Raw genomic sequence first — 27,503 nt, 5'->3', positions numbered from 1 at the left:
GGATCAGGGTGGGGGTTCCCTTGGGGTGTGAGGCGGCCTGGGCGAGTGGCCTGTGGTGGTTTGCAGGCCGGCCATGCCCCCCGGCGCCCCAAGCAGAGGCCCTGGTATCTGGGGTTTATTTATCTTCTACAATTGAAACTTTGTAGCCTGGAGTGGAGCCAAGCCTTCTGCTTGCTCTGTGGCGGCAGCCATTTTTTGGGGGATTTATGTATCTTCTATAATTGAAACTTTGTAGCTTGAGTGGAGGCCTAGGCTGGCAAGGGCAGGCGGAAAGCTTGGTTTCCTCCATTGCCAGGGAAACCCAAGCCTCCCTCCTGCTCTCTGTGGCCGTAGCCATCTTGGTTGGGTTTATTTGCATATTCGCTCCTGATTGGCTTGTGGGCGTGGCTTGTGGGTGTGGCGGAGTGAGGGTTATTTTGCATATTACTCTTTTATTAGATAGGATGCATGCATACAAGTCCTTCGGTTGACATCTTACCTCTCCCCACACACCCCCAACCCTTCCAGCATTCCAGCTGTAGTTTGACAGTCCATTTGATGCTTCTCTGCCTCTGTATCTATTTTTGATCAACAGTTTATAATGTTCTTTATTATCCATAAATGAGTAAGATCATGAGATATTTTTCTTTCACTGACTGGCTTATTTCACTTAGCATAATGCTCTCCAGTTCCATCCATGCTGTTTTGAACAAACTGCCCTGTATCTCTGAACTTTTATTTCATCTCAGATTTATTTATTGCCTACCTTATATCACAGAGAATTTTAGGAAAATTATAATAATGACTTAATATGATACATCAGAAAAAATAAGAATTTTAAAAATTAATTTTGATGACCCTCTTAAATTATTTCGATAACCTCTTTGTGTACTCATTTCAGATGTTTCTTCCCTCTAATAATTGTGTTTCTCACAGTTATGTTTTGTAGTCACAATACCTTCTAAAACTTCTTCAGTCTCCCCTCACTGTTCCACATAGCACACAAACTCCTTAGCATGGCATAGATGATATCAGGAGCTCAGCTGACCTGGGAGAGAAGGAAATGAACTCAGATATAGGGTGAGTTGATTAAAGCAACAAACCTAAAATAAAACAGTTAAGCCTTTAATCACTTATTGCAGTGGTATAAGCAAGAGTTTAAGCCTGCAGGACTTCCCTGTTCCATTTTCTGCATGGAGTGGCACACCGGTGGAGGGTACGGTGGATCAGCATTGATCAGCATAGGTGTGGGGGTTGTCTCACTATTGAGGCAGCCCTGAATAAGAGGCTCCAGCAGTTTTTTGGACCCCAGGGTTGAAAGGAGGCAAAGGGGGAAGGGCTCAGAGTAGATTTGAGTGAGAGTGGGGAAATTTTCTTCCAAGTTTCTCTTTTCTCCATGGTAACAAGGCCTCCACAGAGGCTCCTGAAGAGGGTCCCTGTCCAAGGCTTCAGATAAAGAAACGTAGGGTTGAAGGTGCAGGGACTAAAAATGCAAGTTGGCCAAGGGCATGAGTGGCCAGTGGCATTTGAGTACTTGACTGCAGCTCCCTTCAGAGACTGCAGTGTACTGTGCACTAGCTGTGTACCAAGTCTGGTGTGGAGGGAAGGGCAGCTTATCCCATGATGCCTGGCAGGTAAAGCCTTTGTGATTGCCGGTGGTCAGACTGGAAAAAAAATCACACACAAGTTTTTAACCAGGAGTCAGACTCCTCAGACGGTTCTCTATGGTCTGGCCCCTGTCTGCTTCTATAGCCTCTTCTTTGGCTACTTTCTTGCCTTATATTGTCCAAAAATTCTGGAAACACTTAACTTTAGCATATATCAAGTCATTTCTTATTTACTTGGCTTTGCTAATGCTGTTCCCTCAGAAAAAAATGTTTTTCCTTTTCTTATTCTCCTGGTTAATATCTGTTAACTCTTTGACACAATTTGTGAGTTACTGCCTTTCAAGAAACTTTCTGTTAGTTCGTATAATGTCCTTCCACTGTGTTCCTAAGGAATGTTTTACATATTTGTAATTATATCTTCATATATCTATCTGATTCTTCTATTTGACTGTGAGGTCCTTGAGGATGGCCCTCTTTATCACCACATGACTAAATCTCCAGTGCCTGGCATGGGTCTTTGTGCCTCAGGGTTTGCTGACTAAATAAGTAAGTGAGTGAATGAGTGAAATATAAACTCACTGGTGTTTCGTCCCTGGTCTTTTATGACGTGGCCAGCCCAAGCCTCTCTTTTATACCTCATTTTCTACTGGGGCCAACACAGTTATTGCTTTTAATTTTTTGGCCTCTACTTTTGTTTATGCTCTCTCAAAAGCCTACAATGCCATCTTCTTCCTTGTGTATTGATTGAAATTGGACCTCTTCCTAAAGGTCTTTCTCAAAAATCTCTTGCTCTTCAATAATTTCCTGATCTCTTTAAAATGTATGTGATCACTTCTTCCTTTTTTTTTTTTTATTTCCAAAGTTCTGGACTTGACTTTTCTTAAGGCTTGGATCTTATGCCACAAAATTCTTTGTTGCTTATTTTATCCCATTTATTAGATTGCAAGAGCCTTGAGATTAGAGACCAATATCCCTTATGGCACCTCAACTAATGCTTTCCAAATTGTAGGTTGAACTCAACAATATTTGTAAACAAATATAATTAAACTGAAGCAGAACTGGTCATTGAGAGCCAAAAAAATAAATAAATAAAAATGAAATGTATTAAAGAAAGAGAGGAAAATAAGTCACTTCAGAATGTGAAAAATGGCTTCAAAATTGAAAGTACTAGAAAGTTTCTAGGAGATGACAGCAACTATTGAAAGAACCGGCTTCCAACTGTCTTTAAAACCTGGAAGTGTAACATAATAAGTCTGTTCTCCCCTGTGGTTAAGGAGTACATACTTCTTGCTAATTTATCTAGCTTGCAAAGCACAGTATATATTTTTTCTTTAATGCTAGTAAAAATCAGTTATTTGTTTTCACCAGTATTTTCCTGAGAGTTCTGCATGAAAGGCAGCAAGTGTTGGATTATACTGCATTGCTGCTTCATTTAAGCCTTTAAATTATTTATTTAAAGATAAAAATGTCATACTATAGAGGCTGATATTTCTTTGCCCTTTCCTTCTCTCCCTATAACTTATAAGCTATCTTAAGAACTATCACAACAGAAATCTGATATAAGGCCTAAGTGTGAGAAAAATTGAGGTTCTAAATGCCAAAGCAGTGGGTTTGGGCTATGAGATTGCTTCATATATATGCTTATAAACCATGTAGTTCTTTCATATTGAGGCAAGTGATGGAAGCTACTAGAAACATTTAGTGAATATTAATTGCTTCCAGGTGTTTCAGTTACAAATGCTGACCTGCACTACAAAGTACTTAGCATTTACCTCAGTTTTACTTTACTTATTCTTTAAAAACATCAAGACTTATAAACCAACTCCCCCCACCCCACACACACACACACCTCTGCCCCTAATCTAATGGCCTTGCTATTTTAATTTTGGGTTATATTAATGTTGGAAAAATTATGTTTTGTAATTGTTCTTTTTTTAAAAAAAAATATTTTTTTTATTGATTTCAGAAAGGAAGGGAGAGGGAAAGAGAGACAGAAACATCAATGATGAAAGAGAATCATTGATTGGCTGCCTCCTGCCCACCCCACATGGAATTGAACCATGACTTCCTGGTTCCTAAGTCAATGTTCAACCACTGAGCCATGCTGGCCGAGCTATCATTATTCTTCATTGGAATGTGCCCATAGTTGTTTATATAATTTATAAAATATTCTTGGTCCCATTCAAATTTGTCATTTTATAAAAGAGGTGTTTAAAGTAAATCTGTAGAGAAAGAAAGTAAGCTAATCATTGCCAGGGACTGTTACAGGGCATTTTAATTGGTTTTGTTTTTGTTTAAATCGAGTTGTAAGTCAATGATGATACCATTTTAAATACTTGGTTTAACAAAGTAAATGACATGTAGAAGTATTCAGACACTAAAATTATTTATCAACTGTAAACAATAGCTTCCATTTCATAGCATTTTACTGTTGTCAAAGCAATCCCTCATGACTCCATTTTATTTGATTCCTCACTATAGTCCAATGAGATGGGCTGAACAAGTTATTATTTTATGTAAGGCAGTGGAGCCCAAAAATGATGAATGAGTTATATAAAGGTCATAGATCTAGTATATGGTAGAGACAAGGTGATGAATTTGAAACACTTTAAAATAAATTAAATCAAAATATTTTTGTTACATACAGATACTAGTCTTTCAAATACTAGTCTTTAAAATTCCAAAAATTTTAAAGACTAGTATTTTGAAATATAAATTACTCCAAAACTTTAGTTTCTATATATCTTATAGTATGAATTAGTTGCTAATTTGGTTTTAAAGAATCTCCCTTAAAAGGTTAAACTCAATTCTTTGGTTCCTTAGCAGTATTGGAAATGTTAAAAGAAAAAGATATGCATTCTCATAGCCCTTAGACTCTCTGAAAAGTTCCAATACTAATACAAATGCCTTTTACCATTCACTTACAATATAACTTATTTCAAAACTAGAGGCCCGGGGCACAAAATTTGTGAACAGGTAACGTCTCTAGGCCTGGCCTATGATCAGAGCCAATGTTCCTTGGCTGCCAGCAGCCGGTCCCACCCACCACTGCCACTACCGCCTGTCACTCTCTGTGTGTGGGGCGACTGACAGGGTGATTGGGGCCTGACGCCACTCGCATCTGCTGCCACGCACCCCTGGTTCCTATTTCCCCATTGGGCTATTGGAGCCTGCCGGCTGAAGGGAGGGACCAAGAGGTTGGCGAGCAGGCCCTGATCAGCTGACTGGTTATTCTGCCATCCAATTGATTTGCATATTACACACACACACACACACACACACTCTAGAGGTCCAGTGCACGAATGCACGGGGGAGGGGGTCCCCTCAGGCCAGCCTGCACCTTTTCCAATCCGGGACCCCTCGGGGGATGTCCGACTGCTGGTTTAGGCCCGTTCCCTGTGGGATGGGACCTAAACCGGCAGTCAGACATCCCTCTCACAATCTGGGACCACTGGCTCATAACTGCTCACCTGTCTGCCTGCCTGGTTGCCCCTAACTGCCCCCATGCCAGCCTGATCACCCCTAATCGCCTCTGCCTGCTGGCCTGATTGCTCCTAAGTGGCCCCCCTGCTGGCCTGGTTGCCCCACACAGTCTGCTCTTCAGCCATTTGGTCATCCCTCACTAACCCCCCTGCCGGCCTGGTCACCCCATGCAGCCTGCTGGTCGTTACTGTGATGGCATCCAGGACAATTTGCTTATTCCTCTATTATTAGATATATATTGGTTCAAACTTAAGAAGCTCCAAGTCAAAGTAAACACATGCACTGACTTTTTATCCTACATAATGAGAAATCCTCTACATGTCCATTCCCAAGGAAGGGAGAATGAGGAATGATGGGTAATGGGTGTGTGTGGGATTGCTTTCTGGGGGAATAAAAATCTATAATTAGATTACAGTAATAGTTGCACAACTCTATCAATACTAAAACCCATTGCATTATACACTTTAACAGGTGAACTTTACAGTGTATAAATTATATATCATATAATTGTTTAAAACACAGAAACATAAAAGCTTTTCTTCCTTCTTTGTCCTTATTTATGCAGAATTAAATATTTTTGCTCACTCACAGCTTTGAAGAGTCTGCTTCTTTGTCCTTTTTGGCCCCCTTCTATTTGGATTTTCCTGTTATCCCACTGACTGTAAGGAGCAGTTGCTTTCTTCTCTATTTCATTGATCCCTTTCTTTCTGTAATATTTTAAATAATGGAATTTCTCAGATTTTATTCATACTTTTCTCCCATCCTTTGGATACAATTTTCTCTGGATCTAGCACACTGCCTAGCTTATAATAACTGCTTGGTAAACTTTTGTAGATGAAGGTCTAATTTCACTGACTTCCAAAGCTGATAAATCTCCTAATTCTATATCTCTAGCCAGGCTGCTTTTTTGAATTCCCAAGTTATATTGCTTATTTATTAGACTTTTCTGCCTAGACATTATTAGGTATCTAGGACACGATTATTCTTCCCTACCACACCTACTTAACCTGCATCATTTCAGTTAAGTAGCATCTTTATCCCCTCATTGCCCCCTTTGTCGAAAACCTGTTTTATTCTCATTATCTCCTTTTTTTCATCTCCCATGTTGAATGTCTCAGCAAATCTAATCTATCCCGATTCAAATATGTCTCTGGAATCTTAGCCTCTAGGCTCCAAACCCTCTGCCTTCTTTTATTTATATCGCTGCCATGTAACATGCAAGGCTGATTGGATTAATCCTATATTATTGAGGAAGCTGGGTTGTCTCTTGACTATAGGATATAAAAGTAACTATTTCAGTTGACTATACAAGCCCTTTTGAAATCTTGATTCTAAACCTGCTACTCTAAGGCTGCTTTTTAAAATTATTATTTCATTTTTTAATTTCCATCACCATTTATCCCCTCCATGCCCTCTTCAATCTCCATCGCCCTCCCCCCTCAACCTCCGCTGAAACCACCACACTGTTATCCATGTCCATGAGTTCTCTCTTCTCTTTTCTGCTGGAGCCCTCCTCCTTCCCTTCCCCCCAACCACCAGACCTTTCTGCCTGCTCTCTATCTATGTGTCTGTCTCATATGTGGAATTTAATGAACAAACTGAACTACTAAGGCTGCTTTGAAATGATCTTTCTTACTTGAACTTCTGTAGATAAAAATGCCTTTTTAGGTCCCCATGCCTTTGTTTATGCTCTTTTTTCTGCTCCGGGATGTCATTTCCATTTTTTCCCAGCAGATTCCTGTTTGTCATTTATGTTTCTTTAAAAAGTCATCTTGTTCATTCTTTAATCGATTATTTACTAAGTTCCAGCTTTGTTCCACTTACTGTGCTTGGTCAGTGAATTAGACACAAACCCTTGTCCTCATAAAATTTACAAAAGAGATCTTCATTGAAATCTTAATGAAATCCTCAGTCCTCCCAGGCAGGGTTCATTAGTACTTTGATTGTACCTATAACAGTGTCCAATAAGAATTTCTACAGAAAATGTCATGTGAACAGCTCATTGGCTTTGAAGTCCATGGGCTTATTATTTACTACTGATGGATGAGACTTAGTTTCTTCTTCTTTAAAATGAAAGTACCAGTATTTAATCATGGCAGGGTTATTGTGAGTCTTGGTGATAATGAACATTATGAAAGAGCCCAATGTCTAGCATCATTAGCCCAATGCAGTAAATGCTGTCTATTTCAAAATTATGTTATTTTTTATATTTGATCATTTCCTAATCCTAATTATAGCACACAAAAAATTCTAGGCTGAGTCCAGCATAATTCAGTTGTGTGTATCAAAATCTAGTACTTAGTTGGTACTCAAGAAATGTTTGGTGAATTTTGAAAAAACTAGATGTCGGGAAAATAGATCATATTGTCTAAATAGTATGGCTACTGAGGTGAATTTTAGGGCTTTTACTAACCAGCAACATAATTTATTTTAAAATTTTTTTTCATTTGTGTTTTGTTAGAGTTTTAATTGGTAGTACAATTAACACTATATATTTATTTTCTCATAACTTTTCTTATTGGTAAAAATGCTGACTGAATAAGAAAATGGTTAACAGGCTAACAGAAACTAGGAAAAGCTTGGGATTATTTTTTGAATAATTGACTTGGTTGCAAAATTGTATTTTTATAAAATACTCAAAGTAATAGCTAATTGATGATGGGTATCCAAATGCCTCTAAAAGCAAATGAGGAAATGCACTGAATAGTACCATGCAAATATTAACTACATAAAATATTATTTTACATAAGTAGTATAATGATGCTTTAGTGACTCAACTTAATATCAAATCCCTAAGTCAGGCCTCAGTAAAGAAAGAATTCTGCTGTAGAACATGTCTCTTCCCCTGGAATCTATACATTTGAATGGTTTTTCTTTCATTTCATTAAGACAGCACAGTCCATAGATCACCTGCCTTTGACTTATAGTTGGTATTTGTTAAACAGAGGTTTTAGTTAATATTTTTTTCTGCCTATCTGCATGATGGCACTGTAGAATTCAGTTTGTGAGATAAAGTATAATTTTATGTTGTATGATACCCTATGGCAGTGGTCGGCAAACTGCGGCTCGCAAGCCACATGCGCCATGTGAGCCACGGTTTGCCGCTCTGTTGACTAATGAGTTTGCTGACCACTGACCTAGACTCTCGATTTCAATAATTACAGGCTGTTGTTGTTCCTTGTGATTAAGCCCCTACCCCAGTGGTCGGCAAACTCATTAGTCAACAGAGCGGCAAACCGCGGCTCGCAAGCTGCATGTGGCTCACGAGCTGCAATTTGCCGACCACTGCCCTATGGTACCTGAACATTATTTCACCAGGATTTACTAGTATGCAGAAAGTGAAACCCCTGTAGAACTTAAGCACCTTTATATTCTAGCTGACAATGCACTGAAAATGTTTACCTTTTTTTTTAGAGGTTACTATTTATTTTAGTTGTAATGTCTAGCATGCATTTTTAATCTAAAAATATGAAAATAGAAGCTAGCTAGATACAGGACTTATTAAAACAGGTAATATAAAAATCCTATCTAATAAAAGAGAAACATGCAAATTGACTGTACCTCTGCTATGCCCACAATCCTTGCCCACCAGCCAATCAGGATTGAGTATGCAAATTAACCCAACCAGGATGGCAGCAGCCATGGAGCTGGAGCAAGCAGGAGGCTTGGGTTGCCCCCGGTGATGGAGGAAGCCAAGCTTCCCACTGCCCTGGCCTGCCTTGACCTGCCCTGGCCTCTGCTCAAGGCTACAAAGTTTCAATTATAGAAGATAAATGAATCCCAGATACCTGCTTCCAGCCAGCCCTGGACTATGCTTGGGTCACCAGGGGGTGTGGCCGGCATGCAAACCACCACAAGCCCCTCGCCCAAGCCGCCCCACGCCCCAAGGGAACTCCCACCCTGATCTGGGACACTCTTCAGGGCAAACCAGACAGCTCCCACCCATGCACCAGGCCTCTATTCTATCTAATAAAAGAGTAATATGCAGATTGACCATCACTCCAACACACAAAAAGGCTGCCCCCATGTGGTCAAAGATCCTGCCCCCATGTGGACACAAGATGAGGGCAAGCAGAGGAGGGCAATTGGGAGGGACCAGACCTGCAAGGGAGGGCAGTTGGGGGTGATCAAGCCTGCAGGGAAGGGCAGTTAGGGGTGACCAGGCCAGCAGAGAAGGGAAGTTGGGGGTGACCGGGGCTGCAGGGAAGGGCAGTTGGGGGGAACCCAGGCCTGCAAGGGAGAGCAGTTGGGGGGGACCAGGCCTGCAGGACAGGGCAATTAGGGGTGACCAGGCCTTCAGGGGAGGGCAGTTGGGGAGGAACAGACCTGCAGGGGAGGGCAGTTTGGGGGACCCAGGCCTGTAGGGGAGGGCAGTTGGGGGGGGACCAGACCAACAGGGGAGAGCAGTTAGGGGCGATGAGGCCAGCAGGGGAGGGCAGTTAGGGGTGACCGAGTCGGCAGGGGAGGGAAGTTGAGGGGACCAGGCCTGCAGGGGAAGGCAGTTGGGGGCAACCAGGCCGGCAGCAGAGGGCAGTTAGGGGTGACCAGGCTGGCAGGGGAGGGCAGTTAGGGGTGACCAGGCCAGCAGGGGAAGGCAGTTAGGGGCAAACAGGCTGGCAGGGGAGCAGTTAGGCATCAATCAGGCTGGCAGGGGAGTGGTTAGGGGGTGATCAGGCTGGCAGGCAGAAGTGGTTAGGGGCAATCAGGAAGGCAGGCAGGCGAACAGTTGGGAGCCAGCAGTCCTGGATTGTGAGAGGGATGTCGGACTGCCTGTTTAGGCCCGATCCTAAATGGGCAGTTGGACATCCCTCAAGGGGTCCCAGATTGGAGAGGGTGCAGGCTGGGCTGAGGGACACCAACCCCCCCCCCTCTGTGCACGAATTTTGTGCACCGGTCCTCTAGTTTAAGAATAAATATTAAGTACTAAACTTTTCTAGGATTTAGAATTTTTCTGTAGCCAAAAGAATTTATTACTGGCTTTTGTAAGGTCATAAATATTTATCAGGTATTGTCACAAGAAAGGGGGTTTGGTGGAAAATGGGGAATTTTTCTAATATAATTTATTTGTGATAGTTTTTTTAAAAAAACTAGCATTCTCTTATTGATATAGATCCAAATCACATTAAAATGACAGTAAAGCCATTGAGAAGAGAGATGTATATATATCTGGCTAATTTGAGTAACAAGTGCCAATATATTTAGGCTATGGAATTAGTGGAATACTTACATAGCTATCACTGATTTCAGTAATTAGCATCGTTTTACTATCAAGAAAGTAATTTTCCTTAAAGTAATATGAACTTCATGACTTCATTGAAATAAATGTTAATGTTTTTCTTTTGTTTTTGTTTGTTTTAGTCTATATTTTGAGTTTTGCCTGTTTTTTGACAACCATATATGTTCCTGGTGTGAACACCTTTTCCTGTAGCAGAGGAATAAGTACTGACCATGTGACTGCTACTGATAGCATTGGAAGGACCTTGTTCAGGTTCCTATCTCCAAGATTAAATTTTACTGTCAGATAGGAGCATGAGCATTGTGTGGAGAGGGAAAAATATAGGCATTCTCATAGCACCCTATTGTTCTCACACAGTCTTCATATAGCAATGCAAGCCGAGCATTGTACAACTCCAGAAGTGCCACTTACACACATTTTGATGTGAACAGTGTTCCCCGGAGTTGTGCAGTTTAATAGCCACTTAATAAAGTTCTGCTCTATCATACATGTGGGTTTTTTTGAATTTTTCTTATTTATTTTCACATTTGTTTTGTCCACCAGGTCAGTGACAGTATCTTTTTTCAAAGTCTGTATTTTTATTTATTTTTTATTTTTCAATTACAGTTGTCATTCAGTACTATATTAGTTCCAGGTGTGCAGAATAGTGTTTAGACATTTAAATAACTTAAGAAGTATTTCCCCCATAAATCTAATACCCACATGGCATTACATAGTTATTACAATATTACTGACTATTTCCTATGTGTATTTTACATCCCAGTGACTATTTTGTAACTACCAGTTTGTACAATTAATTAATTAATTCATTCATTTATTTATTTTTTACCTGAGGATATTTTTAGAGACTGGAATGGAGGGAAGGAGTATTGGAAGAGAGAGGGAGCGGGGGAAGGAGGGAAGGAGGAAGAAAGAAAGAATAGGGGCGAGGGAGAGAGAGAGACAGAGAAAACATCAATGTGAAAGAACATCGATTGTTTGCCTTCCCTATATGCCCTGACCTGGGCTGGGGATCGAATCTACATCCCAGGTATGTGCCCTTGACCGGGAATTAAACCTGAGACCCATCTCTGTGCAGGACAACACTCTTAACTACTGTGTCGCATTTGTGCTTCTTAATTGGGGACAATATCTTAATAGTCCTTATATCCCTAGCATCTGGCTCAAGTTAAAGAAAGAGTCAATCATTGTTATTAGAGAATAGTTTAGAATTCTGTTTCAAAATTTATCTATTCATACATTGTTAACTGGCTTACCATACTTTCTTTGAGGAAAACTGAACTTTAAAAAATCTATAATTTACGTGCAGAAAATAATAGGTTAGTGTTAGTTGAATCATTCATCTATTATAGGAAGAATGTGGGTCATACCTTAGTTATTGATTCTCTTTGAGGTTTGTTTTTAACTGTCACCTGAGGATATATGTGTATTTTTTTTCAAAATTGATTTTAAAGAGGGAGGAAAGGAGAGAGAGAGAAAGAGAGGAAGAGAGAGAAACATCTATCAGCTGGGGATTGAACCCACAAACTTTTGGTGTATGGGACGATGCTCCATCCAACTGAGCCACCTCACCAGGGCTTGATTCTCTCTGTTAATACTTTTACCTTTTAGAACTGATTTTCATTTTGCTTATTCTTATGCATTTGTTTTGCCTGATCAATTCACTAACCACAATGGGCCTAGGAAAGGGAATAAATTGCTATTGATGCTTGAGTTATGTTTCCTTCTAAGAGTTATTTCAGCAGTCTGTCCAATTCTGTGTTTGTTGAATAGAAAATATATATTCTGTATATATAAAATGGCATCATCTTGTATTCTTTTCTGTATAGATTGTAGTGATATGTTAAAGAAGTGTGTAACAAACACCTAAATGTAAAACATTTAGAAAGATAATTAGATGATTTATAATTAGAAAAAGACAGTTAGAACTACCTTGTAATTTTAATCTCAGATTTTGACATTAGGCCAAACATTGTGGAGAAATCATTAGAAATAAAAGAACATTTAATTTTGGTATCATCCTCAACTTTCAAAGACACATGTAATCCTATTAGTCAAAGATTTGAGTACTTGGAGTCTGTGTATTGATAGGGGACCTAATTATAGCCCCCTTTACAGAAAATGCTTTATTTCCAGATCTTATAGATCACAGGCTCACATCCTTAATTTGAATAATTTTTGTGATCTTAGTTTTAGTTATTAGTGGAAATGGATAAAGATGAAGTTTGTGGATGTTGGCATCATGTAGTATTAATATAATTTTGGGGAGTAGATACATATCTATCTATATCTATCTATATCTATCTATATCTATCTATCTATATCTATCTATCTATCTATCTATCTATCTATCTATCTATCTATCTATCTATCTATGTAGAGGTATACTATATAGTGACCTAGACATGTATTTGTAAGGCCTCAGAATAAATGATTTCTCATCCATGCTTGTTTTTGGTCCACCATCTGTTTGAATTCTTGGATTCTTTTTAATATTACTAATCATACCATGATAGTAACTCTAAAAAATACAATAATTTGTTTTGTTAATTCATAAACTTATGGGGAGAAAGTTGGGTCAGTATGCCAAATTTGCCATTTTTTTAATCCTGTTTCTCCTAGCAGGGGTGTTTGGGGTAGGGGATGGCAATATTTCTTAAATGGGAGTGAAAACTTTATGTGGATGATCAGAAGTTACAGTATGTTGATAATTGAAAACTACACATTCTCCTTTCTGATCCTTTCTCAAATGACAAATCTGCTTCTTTTTTTGGGTGATAGAATTTTATATACTGAATGTATAAGTTGTTGGAGGGAGTTAGGGTCAAGAGGACAAAACATTACACTCTTAGGCCCAGTTTTGTTACTGTGTAAGTGACTTTAAACATGCTTGTAATTACCCTCATCTGAAAAAATGAGTATGACTTCTGTCCAAAGAACATGTGTTACTCTCACCAACAGAAATTGGGTGATAAATGCTATTGTTTCAGATGAGGCCAGTAAGTATTCCATTATGAGTAACTTCCCTGAGGGTTTCATCCTATGTCACCTAGAACAGTGCTTTTATATGGAGAGACTCTCAAAAATACATTGAAAGTGTTGGTCTCTCTATGTGATTTTTGTTTTTCATTCTAGATTTGTGATCTGAACTAAGTGGTGTTTGCTTTGTCTTGAGATTACTTTAAAGCATTGTACAGGAAGTAGATGACTTGTATGGAGAAGGTAGTCTGAGGACATAGCTTATTGTACAGATTATGTTGAGGTATAAAGTTCTTCATTCTGTTTGTGTTATATCTAAGTATTTTTTAGTTTTGGTAAAATATTTACATTTGAAGACAGAAATATATAGTTAGTGCAACTAAACCTTACCTTAAACATTTTTTTTTTTTTTTACTACGCAAACAAATTCTCAGACCTGATGTGTTGGGGCTTTTGTTTCAGGCAAATGTCACCATTGTGACCATTTTTTGTTAGTGTCAAAGAGCACAGAAATAAATATTATAGTTCTGCTTGCTTCTAATTTTGATTATTATTCTTATACATGCTATCTTTTGGTTACTTGATAATTTGTGGGTGATTTTATAATTCCTCTGTTTTTTCTACTGTATGACAAAACCACTACACACACTTTATTAGCCTTCAGTTTGACTTCACTCTCATGCATTATACTACAATATGTTGTTACCTAATTTAGTAGTAATTTTATAATAGCAGCTTAACATCTCTTATAATTTTAATTGTTATCAAGAAGAATGACATCGTTTAATTTGATTCAAAATTCAGAAGGATGGATTAATGACGAATTAATAATTTACCACCTTTGCATAATACTGAAGCATGGAATATTAGAAGGATTGATGGCAGAAAAGGTTAACAAATTTTAGCAGCTTTCATTAGCTTTACATGGTCATATGTTTGTGGTGCTGACTGAAATAGGCCTTGTAGGGGATCTCAGTCTAGGGAACTAATTACTTGTGCCGATTGCTGCACTGATGAATAGACCCTCATTGTATCATTCCCCTGAAGACGAGGAGCAGCCTGTGATTCACGACTGCATCCTGGCTGATATTTGATAATAATTTTAACAGATAAATGTAGGTAGGCAGAATGATGAAGTGCCTATCCAAGCTCCATGACTATCAAAGCCAAGCACAGAGCCATCTGTGTGCCTTTCCCCCTCTCACCTAAGGAGAATTTTGTTTCATTAATTGAGCTCAAACAACTGTTGTCTTTTGCTTGTGTGTATATTCTGTAGGTATTCCTTATTTATTCTTAAATGATAACATTAGTTTTCATTTAAAATTTAAACAGCAAAATAACAAAGAAGAATAAAAGAGATTTTTAATTTTTCTTTTGAGGTCTGTAATTCTTACACTCTTTGGCACTCCATTTTGATTGCATTATATCTCCTCTTTACGCATGATCAAAATCAACACAGGAAATCGTTGGTGTTCTCCGTTTCTATCCAGCATTCTCAGAGAAGAGCATGGATTCCTATTATTTTTTAAAAAATATTTTCTTTAAATAATATACCGTTTGTTACTATGCTTTTATTAATCTGGGATAATTTTTAATTGATTAAGTACTTATTTATAAATCTTTTGAATTTTATACCATCTTTAAAACATCAAAACGGGTAACTTTTATATGAGTATTCTGGGACTGTCAATTGGTCAAGACTACTAATTTGTCAAAGCTGACAGGTACAATTTTATTAGCTCATGAAGCACAAGTGAGATTTTATTTTGTATTAGACATTCCTTGCAGAAATTTTGATTATGAATTTTTTAAATTTCATTATCGAGACCCATAGGTTTTCATGTTGTGTATCTTTAGTGAATAAATACATTCTGCAGAGATTTTTTTTTTTTTTTTACTATTAGTGTTTTCTTTATAAAATATTTTCCAGCATGTTAGATCACAATTAGTTAATAGGAGAGAAAGTTGACATTTATGCATTGCCATGTACAACATCTACATAATTGGGGAAAATATAGAACTTGAATTGAGTGAACCCTTAAAAAAATACATTTCCAAAAGTATGCTTTTGATATAGCAATTATTGCACATCATATAGCATGTAGTTTTTAATTAAATATAAAAACAGACTACATAAAACAGAAATCCAATCTGATTTGCTTGAAAATAGATTGCTATTTCACTCTATAGGAATGGTTTATTTAAAAACAGTAAATGGAAAAGAAATGCATTTTCTTGTGTTGTTCTAAGCCTCAGGGGCTAAATGTAATGAATATTTTAAGAGATTATTTTAATTAAATTCCTGCACATCTAAACAGAGTAATATTTTATTATCACATACATAACCATGTAACTGAGATATTCATTAAAGTTAACACTTTCTGGACCAAGAATTCATGGTATGATTTACTGACCTTGTGCAAAAAGGCACAAATTAGGAAGAAAAATGAAGGGGGACAGACTTTGATTAATATAGGTAATGCTATACCATATTTATAATAGCCTTTTCCCTATTCTGGTTTATAAATGCAGCCACAGAGAAAGGTGCCCTGCTGAGGCTGAAATGAGGCTGAAATCAGAGCACATGCCACTAGAGTGTGGGGAAACTGATCACACTGTCAGCAATTCATTTCAAAATGATGTATTTAGTGCTCATTTCACCTTCCAAGAAAAAGGAAAAGGAGTTCCTTAGACTGGAAGGTGATATTGTTATTTTCAAGGACATACCTAAGTTAAAGATTGCAGAAAGGGGAGTGTGAGGTGGAGGGAGAATTAAGAGGAAAGGGAGGAAAAAAAAAGGCAGTGCAAACAAGGAGAGCTTTATGCAGAAATTCAGTGCTACCACGCTGTTTGATAATTGCTAACATATGTGGCTTCTCTGTTTCATTGTAGTCGTCCTCGTGAGTTCTGGCGCCTTGACTACTGGGAAGATGACTTGCGGCGCCGGCGACGATTTGTGCGTAACCCTCTAGGATCGACACATCCTGAAGCGACACTAAAAACAGCCGTGGAACATGGTCAGTGTATAAACTACTCCTTGCCAGTTGCAGCAGGTACAGTACTTGGTAATGAAGAGCATACCTTCATTATTACAAGGCATTGTAAAATGGTCCAACACCACATTTCCTAGTTACCCCAGAAAGAGAAGTTACATTTTTTATAGTTAGTGTAGGGTCCTATTAAATTATGGTGTCAAGTGTATTTATTTATTATGTTCACATACAAAACTTACTTAATATAGACCCTTTGTTTCAGAGCAGGAGGATAAAATATTTCTCTTTTTAAATGGCACATTCAGCTTTGAGTGTATTAATCCAGGATGCCCGCCTTAAATCCATGAATAACAGAAAGACAGCATTTACAAATCAAATAGGTTTCCAGGTTCTGTTGTGTGCGTATGGTTTTCCTGCAACCAGGGTATTTTAGCATGAGATTATGAAGTGGGAGATGTGGTAATAAATGTCCAAGTGGCTAGATACATTCTGAGCCTTGATTTGTAGGTGGTTGTGACAAATGACTCCTGGAAGAAGAGAATAGGCATTATTTTCAAATGTTCCTGTTCTGCATCATCTTCTTATCAGAGCTTAACAAAACACTTTTCCTATTTTGATATAATGCATATCACTATGATTCAGTTTAGGTAGAAGCCTGATGAGCAAATTGGAAAAACTGAAAAAGTCGTTTGGGTTTGATAATTTATTCTCTTTGGACAAATGGTTTCACTTAATACTTTATAATTTTTGAAAGTCTATTAAGATATATTGATTAAGGAAGAAAATGTCCCTCTCCATACTAAAATTACATTGATTTTATAAAATAAAAATTGGTTATTTTTTTTAGTAAGTTAAGAAATAGCGTTATTTTCTCGTTTGGAAGGGATTAGTTTAATATGCAGTAGTTTATGGTTAAATGAAAGTATCCAATATACAAAATACATGTTAACTTACATAAATAAGGATATTGAGAAGTTAGATTAAAAGTCTGTGGTCTTAGATTTGGCCTCAGTCAGGCAGCTTAACCTCTTGCACTCAGCCTTAAAGAGCCATTTCTGGAAGAAAATGTCCACAATATGTCATCAGATATAACACCAAATGTGACATCAGTCCTTTAAAATAAATGATCATACAGAGACTAGTCAATAACAAAGTGATCTAAAAGCAATAATAGTCTCAGAGCCCTACATCTTCAACTGTAGGAGGTGGAGAAGGAGAAATAAGATGTAGAATTAATTAGGCCACTTTTGCTTTTAAGGTTCATGGACTTTTTATGTGGTGTAAGAGATTTCACACACACACACACACACACACACACACACACACACACACACACACACTTCTTTCCCGTTTTTGTTTTTTTGTTTTTGGTTAATGACCCTTACATTGAAAAATCAGCCTTGTCGTGGCTTTATCCTTTTCAGTCAAACAGTTGTTACCATGTGCAATTAAAATTTAATAAGTATTTTTCTGTCTTCTTAACTGTCATTTCACATTGAGTTGTGAGTTCTGCAGCCAATGAATGAAAATAAAAATGCTTTTATGAAAATTTTTTGTTTTATATCTGGAGAGAGGGATTGTTTTCTAAAATTGCACAGAGGTGAACTGTTAGTCCTTTTATCTGAAATATCAGTAACTGAATTTAAAATTTGTGGAATATATTTAATTACAGAGCTTATTAAAATCTATTTTTTAAAAAATAATATATTTAGCCATTTTGGGGACTATAAGCTTCTTCATAATGAATCAGTTTTTATCTTATTGTTGAATTTTATATTTAAAAATAATTATCATGACAACATTTTTAATGCTAAGAGGCTGATTTAAAAAAGGTATTAGAAATGCTTACTATCATTTAATGAAGACATTTTAAATCCTATATAGAAGCAGATTTCACTCTAATGGCTCTAAATAGTAATTGAAAGATTAATATAATATTAATTACTTATCTGTATTTTATTATGTAGTTCCATATTGAGAGAGAGAAGTACAGTTAATCATTTTATGCAGTTTTCATTCTACTTGATAACATTTTACATTAATACTTAAAAGGCTCTGAAAAGATTAAAAACAAAAATTTAAATCTGAAATGTATATTTTAAAAAACTAATTACATGTGTAGGAGATTCTTCAGTGGTCTTCCAATTAAGAAGATATGTCATATTTAACATAACATTTTTTGAAAAAGATACAAACTCTAATCATATTTTGTATGTCATATTTATTTTAAATAATCAATAAATATTAGACAGTTTTGGAACTCAGCACATGGATTGTGCTATAGTATTGTTTGATATCATCATAATTTATGCTAATATGTTATATAAGCAAAGAGCTTAATTTTAAAATATTTTTTAAAGTATCTTATAGTTGACATTCATTTTTAATTTTGTGTTAATTATAAAAGTCTTTGTTTTTTATTCCTAACTTAATAACAACAGAAAGCTAATGAAAATAAACATAGTAAGAGTCAAGAATGCAAAATAAAACAGTTAATATGATCAAAAAACAGTTGAAATTACAGAATTTAGCATGGATAAATACTATGTTCTAACATGGAATTTGAATATTTAAAATAGATATAACTGGCTGATGTCTCGGTTTTATAACTTCTCACTTTTTTATAATTGATTTAACTAAGGAAACAGGACATTTTGAAAATGCAGTATCTTAAAACATCATAAATTATATTATCTTTATTAAAGGACGGCATCTAAATAGAAATGCCATTGGAGATTAGTTATGTATTTTAGTAGTAAGAGCCATCTTTTTTATGGATTGATTTGATTTGAAGGAAAGCCTCTGGTGTAAAGGTGGCAGAGTAAATACCTGAAGAGTGATGTTCTCTGTTCAGGCGATCAATACTAGCCCCATGACTCTACTTCTGGCTACCTTCTAGTTAAAAACAAATTTTTTAATTCTGACAATTTAATTGCCCTTCCCAAGTTCACATTAACTTGCTTGGGGAAAAGGGCTTTAGGTAATTTTTCAAAGAGAGACCCTCCAAAGTGGTTATTTATAAAAGTCATTTTGTAATGGGAGGTTTCTTTAACTTTGCAGAAACTGAGTCATATTTTAAAATTAAAACCAATACTTCCTTTGATGATTAAATATTCTTTATGGAAATTAGCAGCAGCAAGCAGAGGTGGATATTTGATTCTCCAGGGCATTTTGGTCCATTTTATAGGTTTAATTTTTATTAGAAATGAGTTGTAATGATTTGTAACATTCTCCTAATGCTCAGAGGCCAGCTTATCAGTTATTTATTATCATAGCATTTTAGATTTGGAAAGAACTTAGGCTAAAGTTTAGTCTTAACTTTATTCTTTACAGAAAAGGAAATGGAGGAATTTTGAAAAGGCCAACATAATTCTTGGTAAATGTAGGATTGAGCCCAGGTTAACCAATGACTAATCAGATTTTGAGGACCATTGTGCTATGCTGTTTTCTAAAATCCATTGTTAAATATAATGGGCATTTTATATTCAAATTAAAGCCATATGAAACATGTTTTAAATGGTAGAAAGATTGGGTTTAATTCAAACACTGAACAAATTTAGCAGTAGAATCCTATTGAATTCAAGACATTTTTATTTTGTAGGGCTGTGCATGTTAATAGAAATATATGAGGAGGATTTAACATAGTTTAAACAGTATGTTGTAATCATATAGAATGATACAAGTACCTCATGTGGTTTTGTAGGGATGACAGACCATGTAAAGGTCCTAAATGATACCATTCTCTCATAACTTCAATAATGCCAGATACCATTTCTTTCTTTTTACAGTTCAACATCTATTAGGTTCTCTGTCTAACACTTTCCGGGAACCTGGAATCATTGGGAGATGAACTTGGTTTGTTCTCCTCCTCATCCTTTGTAGTTACACCAATTTTTCCTAGGGTAAATCTTCTTAACTTGGAACCCTTTGGAAACTGCACAAACTATATAAAGTAGAATTATTTTAGGAAAATAGTTGTGTATAAGATATTCTATTTTGTTCTGTTCAGAATAAACAGTTATGCTGTGTACCTCACACCACACTAAGTGGGTTCCCGTATTTAATTTATGTACATTTGAGGTCACTGTTATTTCAGCAGTAATTTTTTAAAAATAAGATGGCAATTCTTAATGTTTAAACTTTTACTGTAATATGGATTATTGATTACTAGTTCACTGTGCAGTGGATTTTTAAAAGGAGATTTATATCATAGGTGGAACAGTTTTCCATGTTTTTATTCTGTTTTAATTTTACTTACTTAGTCTGTGTTGAATGAATCAATCAACTCATGTCCAGTGCTAGCTCTGAAGAACCTGAACTTTACATTTTGAGGACCAGCTTCTCTCTGATTCCTCTCATTGCTCTTAGCTACAGTGAATCTAAAGTCATGATTCAAAGAATGCATTTTTGACAAATTTATCCAATTTATGTAGCAATTGTACTCTAGTTATTAAGTTAGTATAAATATTAAACCAGAATAAAATGTGAGATTAGATGAAGGCAATCTTTTAATAGTGATATAAAAATTTAAACAGTTACCATCTTTGGCAATAATTTGATTAGCCAGAAAAAGATCCGAATCAAGCTTTAAAACTGAACCAAAAATATGTTCTGACTTCATTCAATGAAACTTTTATAAAGTGTAGAATATACTCACATCAAAAGAGTTGATACTTGTTTCAATGGTTGATTGAGTATAAGGCAAACAAAAGTTAAAAATATACTTTTCCTAGCACATAAACATGATAATTATCTTTTATTTTATGTTTGGGGCATTTTTGTTCTAATTTTGAGGAAAAAAAAGTTCTTTTGCAGAAAGCTATTAGACCATTGAGAATTGAATGCCAGCGCATGTGGTGTGTATTAGAGTACTGTTGGTAATTTTACTGCTGCTAACTTAAAATCCTCAAGGGGGAGTTAATTACAGGAAAACAATTCTAAATATCAGTAAGCTGCATATTTTCCATGACAAGAGGTTTTTCAGTTGAGGTTGAACAATTCCAGAATCCGAGCTTGTAAAAATAAGTAAATAAATAAAAAGTGCGTGTTTGTATGCGTATAGTAGGACTAGAATACTTTAAACTTCTTTTCATAAAATTTTATTTAATTCAGAAGTTTCTGTGTTTTAATGTGTCAGCATGATGAAAACATTTAAAAATTTTTAAATTCCAGTTGCAAGGGCTAAAAAATTATATTTAATGGTCATTTAAGTGAATGTGAATTTATTTACTGACCTATTTTATATTGCCACTGGCTTCTCTCATTTTTTTTTTGGTAAATGTTTGCAGATTAAAGGGGTTTTTCTATCGCTCTTTTTTTTTTTTTTTTTTCAAATAGGCTTGGCATACTTTACCACATGTATGGCACTAATCAGAGAAGTAATGAGCAAGGTGTTGAATTTAGTTGTTTTTGATGTGTTTGTCATATGTTCATCAGATTTAGGTTTGGAAATGAACATTTTTTATTCTTTAGTTTTTTTTGTTATAATTCTGACTTACCCTTTTAAAATGCACTATGAGAAACATAAAAATTAATAAGGTAATCAGTAAGTTGCATATGTATTAATATTTGTATAGTGGTTAAGAGCCCAGATTCTGGGGCCACAGACTCCTAATTCTCCTTCTCAGTAGCTGTGTTCCTTGGACAAGTTTCGTAACCCTCTCTGAGCCTGTTTATTCATCTGAAAAGGAAAAATAGAAGAGGTTTATGATAATTAAATGAGTTAAATATGTGAAGTGCTTTGAACACTCCCTGACACATGATAAGTGTTGTTTAATATTAGTATTAGTATTATTTCTGCTTAGAAGAAGGAATTTAAATCCAGGAAATGAGAACGTAACATGCTGATTTTATATAAAACCTGACTGGTAGTTGCTAATTTATTGTAATGTACTTTATAAGAAAATATAGAAAATGGTGATTTCTCTTGTATTTATCAGTGACCAATTTATTTTCAGTAAAATTGATAGTAAATTGAAAAAGGTCTTGTTTGGGCTTAAGGGCCAATGTTTATGATTTCAAAGTAAGGAAACATAAATACTTGAAATATAAGCAATGATATAAACATATACTGATATGTTCTTTAAAAGTATTGGGTTTGGGTATATTTCTTTGTAGCTTTTAAAAAATACAAATCCATTTAAATTGGATTCTTAAATTGTTTTCCAAATATTTATGAGACCTTCATATGTTTGCAGCATAGGAAAATAAGATTTTACTTACCCATAGAAGGTATTCAGAGTTAAATAATGAAAGCTTCTTTCCATGACTTCGTTATTTAATAGAAGGCACCTATATTATTTTAAGAAGTGCCATACATATTGTATGTAAATGATATACATGGTGAACTCACAATAAACGATAAAAATAAACTTTTACCTTTTAAAGTTATCCATAACCATGCCTATTCATCTCAACGATTTCTCAGGTTAACCAGGTAACATACATATAGTTTAACTATTTGGCATACATGACATATATAAATTTTAGTCATGTTATTGCAAACTGAGGGCTTTATCTTTTGTGGGTTTTGGGCCTTATGTCTGGGCAGAAACTGCTGTGGAGCAAAAAGCCCATCCATCTGATTTCCATATCAATAGCTGCTGCCTGGGCAGATCAGGTGCTTTGCCTCTGGGATTTCCCTAGCTGGAAACCAGGGATGGAAGGAGGATGCTAAACTTTCCCTTATGTGACACAATGAGCTTTTAAAAATCAGAATCCAGCAGTCAGTATCTGCTTTTATGTATTTCTTAGGGAGAAAGCTGCTCAAAGCAGCGGAGTCTCTCTGGAGGGACTTGGGGTTTTGAAGTCAGTATTTTGAGTATCAGTGTTTTTTCCTTTTGGCTGCACCTCTGCTTCTGTCTGTGGTTCCATTGTTGGCTGTAGGTGCTCCGCAGAGCTGCTTCTTCACTCCTCGGATTTCCTGCTAGCTCTCCCTCCCTCGCCTCGAGTCCAGCAGCCTGTAACATTGCCTCCGAGTCTGTGCTGCTCTCCACAGGCTGCTGCAGCTCAGGCAGCATGAGGCTCTTGCCCAGATGCCTCTCATCCCAGGCTTTCTGTTATGTTTGCCCCCGGGGTGTCTTAGCCCTTTAGTTTAAACACAGGGAGGAGGTAATGTTTGAGTCTCCACTTAGTTTCCACATTGCCTTGCTCTTGGATATTTGTCTAAGGGCCGAAGTGGGGGTGCGGGGGTGGGGCAAGGGCAAGGTGAAGGAAGGAGGGAGGGTGGAGTTAAGAGGAAGAGAACACAGCCTCTAAGAACTGCTAGAGCTTTATGAGTGGCAGATATGGCTTCAGGGTCTGGCCTGAGTCCCCACTGGCTGTGACTCTCCTAGCTCTGACTCTTCTTCCTTCTGGATTCTTTTTCACAGCCATTCCCCAAACATTTCAAAATGTTTATCAGTATATTATCCCAGGAATGTGAATCGGTCTTCCTTATTTTTTAGTGTTAGGTATTACTTGTAAAAATAGGTTCTGATTTTTTCTACTGACAAATTTCCAAAAATGTGCTACTTTTGAACCTTCTCCTGCCCTAACTATAGGTAAATAAATGGTTCGGTGAGGGTCATATTTAATGGGATTAGGGTGCTTGTTCAGGGTAACATTAGACTAGGTTTGGGGAATCCCGTTTGTCAGAAGGATCATGGGTGCCATCCCAGTCACTTTCCCCAGTGTGGATAACTCCGTGTGCAAATGATTGCCCACCTAGCCTTACCACAGTTGCCTGCCCCTCTGCCAAAGTGCTCTTCGGGGGCTGATGGACAGCTTTGTTTCCTTCTCATTTCAGCTGCAGATGAAGATATCCTTGCTAAAGGAAAACAGTCCATCAGGAGTCAGGCCTTAGGAAATCAGAACTCAGAAAACGAGATCCTCCCTGAAGGTGACGACGATACTCTGTCATCCGTGGATGAGAAAGATTTAGAGAATTTCACCGGTAAATTCAGTGCTTGTGCAGATATTTCAGCTTGCTTAAGCATGTAATTACTTACTTTTTCAGTTGTGACCACTAGGACTACTAAGTTTACACCCATAATTACACAAGATAAAAATTTTTTGTGCCCTCAAACATTTTCCCCCTAATCTGCAACACTTTCTCCTTTATTTTCTTATCCTGTTCGGTCTCTACCATGCTCATTTTAATGATTTATTTTCACTGAAAAAGAAAAAAAAGTTTAAAAGCAGCAACAAGAAAATAAAATTGCTTCACCCATTCCATGGGAGTTACCTAATCTCTGTAATGTGAGAGTTATAAGTAGAATTCTGCCAATTGTTTTGTAAATAAAGCTTGGAGGCAGATAAGCTATTTGCTTTGATATACAGGTCTTAGTGAACATGCTGCATATACCTTTAACTCCCTCAAAAACCCATTTCAGGAATGCTGTGGCTTTACACAGGATTCACATATTTTACCTGATGTAGGAATTTTGATTTGTACTCTGCTGATTTTCACTTTTACTTCCCTTATGGGAAAAATTCTCTTGTTTAGCCTGAAATTTTAGTCATTCATTAAATGGCTTTTTTTTTTTTTTTTAAATGCCTGTGGCTCTGTCCCTCTATGAGGAAAGTCTGAAAGATTCTATGCTTTCTTTAGGGAAAATTATATAACCTGTTTTGATCATTTTCATTTAAGAGAAAAGGCATTAGAAATCTTATATTTAATGACATACATATATGTTCAACCTGTACTACTATGCAGTGAATGGCAATGAAAAGCCAAAATGCATAATGGCATCTTCTCTGATGACCCTTGGACTTCTATGTGAAGTAAAGTAAAATTAATTGGAGCATAGTGTGAGGGACTTAGGACAGGAATAGAGAATAAGGTGGACAATGCTATTCTCTAGTCTTTTCCTTCATATCCATTTACCCATTTCCTCCTCCTTTATTTTGCTTCTATTCTTGCTACTAGTAATACATTCATACAGTAATAGAGGTGAAAGGGGAGTTTAATTATATAATCCTGACAATGGCAATAGGATTAGGAAGTAATCCACACTAATAAAGTGGTGTGGGTTAGAAATGAAGTGGAAATTGTCAGGGGTCTTCTTTAGGACCTAGGCTGCCCTAGCTCCTGCAGCTGTCTGCTTACCCTGTAATTGAATGTCTGAGAGTGATTGAAAAAATGTTATTTCTTCTCAGGATTACATGCTAATGTACAGAGGGCAAAGGAGACAGCAAAAGAACACATAGCTGCTTATTTCATCCATTTATAGAGATGAGCTTTGGGAAATCATGGCTGTTCCGTAGCTATCTGCTGCCCATCTGCAGACACAATGTATTTGTACATTGGGAATAGAGGGCAAAACCTGCTCTGATCTCCACAGAGCATCCCTTCTATTGTCCTACTGGCACACATTAAGATTGATGTGAGATTAAGGACCAACACCCTTCTAACAATCGATGAAAATGTCAATTCATCTGAATTTTGAAACACTTATTCACCCATTGATTACCTGAATAGGTGTGCTGTGTTTATAGGTACTATATTAATTCAGACCTCTAAGTGCCAATCTTCTCTTGCTGTTTTCTTCACCTATTGGAATTTGTACAATGAAGAATTGACATGGGATTTCAGTTTCTTACTACACTGAATTGCTACATAAATCTATATGTATATGTAATATAATCATTATTTTTTAGTTATTTTAGATTAAGCTCCAATATACTTTGTGCTCTTCTATCTGTATTGAATCTATTGTTTTCAGTAGCAGGCTGATTTGTCTCTTTGATAAGCCCTGTGGAGATTTGATTATTCCAATAAAAATTCATTCACTTGGAAACCCACCCTCCAGCTGTTTACTCCCAGAGTCCCTGAACTACACTAATATTAGATTTGGAAGCACTGAACAAAATTTAACAGTGGAAAGGCAGGCTTAGAAAATAAGTATTTTTTACCAATCTTTCATGGGGAAAGTTATTATGGAAGAGGCTTTGTGTCAGCCTGGCACAAAATCTTTACCAGAGAATATGGTGTAATGTTTCTCACTTTGCTAATAAGCTAGTGATCTTTTTATAATCATGTCTCAGCCAAACTCTAAACTAACCTCTGGCCTTGGGAGCCTATTGAGTCCTCCTTGCTGCTGGTTGTTGTTCCATGTTGTTTGATAGCCTGAGGCTTGTTTTCTAAATGGAATGTGGATGGACTTATTTAGGCAGAGCTTCCCTTTTTTCCAGATTAGACCAAAGCTTTGCAGACTCCCAGTAAAATAATTGCATCCTAGCTTCCTGTTATCATTAATCGCTTGTTATAAATTTCTTAGTATGAGAACCCTAACTTTGCATTTTCAGAGGAAGTTTGGGGGGACGACAGAATTTGTAAGTGTAGGAGTTGGCAGGCAATTTGGTGCTAGGGATGAGAATTTTTAAATTAAATAAAATTTCTGCTTGAATCTATTTGAATTCTTGAAAAATGTCATTCCAACTTGTGCAGCTTGCATTTTCCTTTTGGCAGGTCCTGTTAGCCTGAGCACACCAGCTCAGCTTGTGGCCCCCTCTGTTGTAGTGAAGGGCATTCTATCTGTCACCTCCTCCGAGCTCTATTTCGAGGTGGATGAAGAGGACCCCAACTTCAAGAATATCGACCCCAAGGTGAGACGATGAGGAGCGGGCTTCATTTTTATGGAATTGTATTTTTCTTTGGATGGGATGGTGCGCTGCTATTAAGTAGGATTGGCATTGGTAAAATCTGACAGACTTATTTTGAATTTCTTGCTGATTTTTCTGTCTCTTTGCAGGCAACTATTTTCTTTAGCTTATGACTCCCTTACCCGTTAGTTAGATTATTGAAGTTCATTTAGATTCAAAGACAATTCCCACTTAATTGCATTTATCATTAGCTCATTCAAGGGTGGGGGAAGAACCTCAGGGAATATCTTCTATAAATATATTTTGCCTGAGAGGGTCCAGGGTGAATTAAGCTACAAAATTCAGTGAGATCAAGAGACGAATTATTTTGTTTAGCCTTTCTGCTTTCTAGGTATAATACCAATATATCACTCTCCTTGCTTTGTCCTCATGACTTACTACTCTGTTGTGCATGCGTGTCTCGTGTGTGTATGAGGTACTCTGTTTCCCATTACCTGAAGTTGATTTTACAAGGCACTGCATAATTTCCTATTCTTAAATGAAAATGTAATTTCCCCTTTAAAATGTATTTCTGATTACTTTTCAGACCTTGGCAACTTTATTTTACTAAGAAACATTTGTGGCTAGGCCGTAAAGCCAAAA

At 36.7% G+C, this 27,503-nt stretch overlaps 1 protein-coding gene across 3 annotated transcripts in view; it reads left to right on the top strand.

Moving 5' to 3' along the window:
• Positions 1-27,503, top strand: part of LRBA (LPS responsive beige-like anchor protein) — a 526,493-nt gene that overhangs the window by 249,996 nt on the left and 248,994 nt on the right. For 2 of the 3 annotated variants that reach the window (XM_080671787.1, XM_080671786.1), the window contains 3 exons: positions 16,177-16,337; positions 24,064-24,210; positions 26,728-26,864. In XM_080671787.1, the coding sequence (XP_080527913.1) occupies positions 16,177-16,337; positions 24,064-24,210; positions 26,728-26,864 (445 nt within the window). The remainder of the gene's footprint in view (positions 1-16,176; positions 16,338-24,063; positions 24,211-26,727; positions 26,865-27,503) is intronic. The other variant, XM_080671788.1, reaches the window with a different exon arrangement.

This window comes from Plecotus auritus (assembly GCF_963455305.1).
Source record: "Plecotus auritus genome assembly, chromosome: 6".
In the NCBI taxonomy this organism is placed as follows: Eukaryota; Metazoa; Chordata; class Mammalia; order Chiroptera; family Vespertilionidae; genus Plecotus; species Plecotus auritus.
Note: the sequence above shows the minus strand (reverse complement) of the source record. Positions and strands in the feature narration are given on the sequence as shown.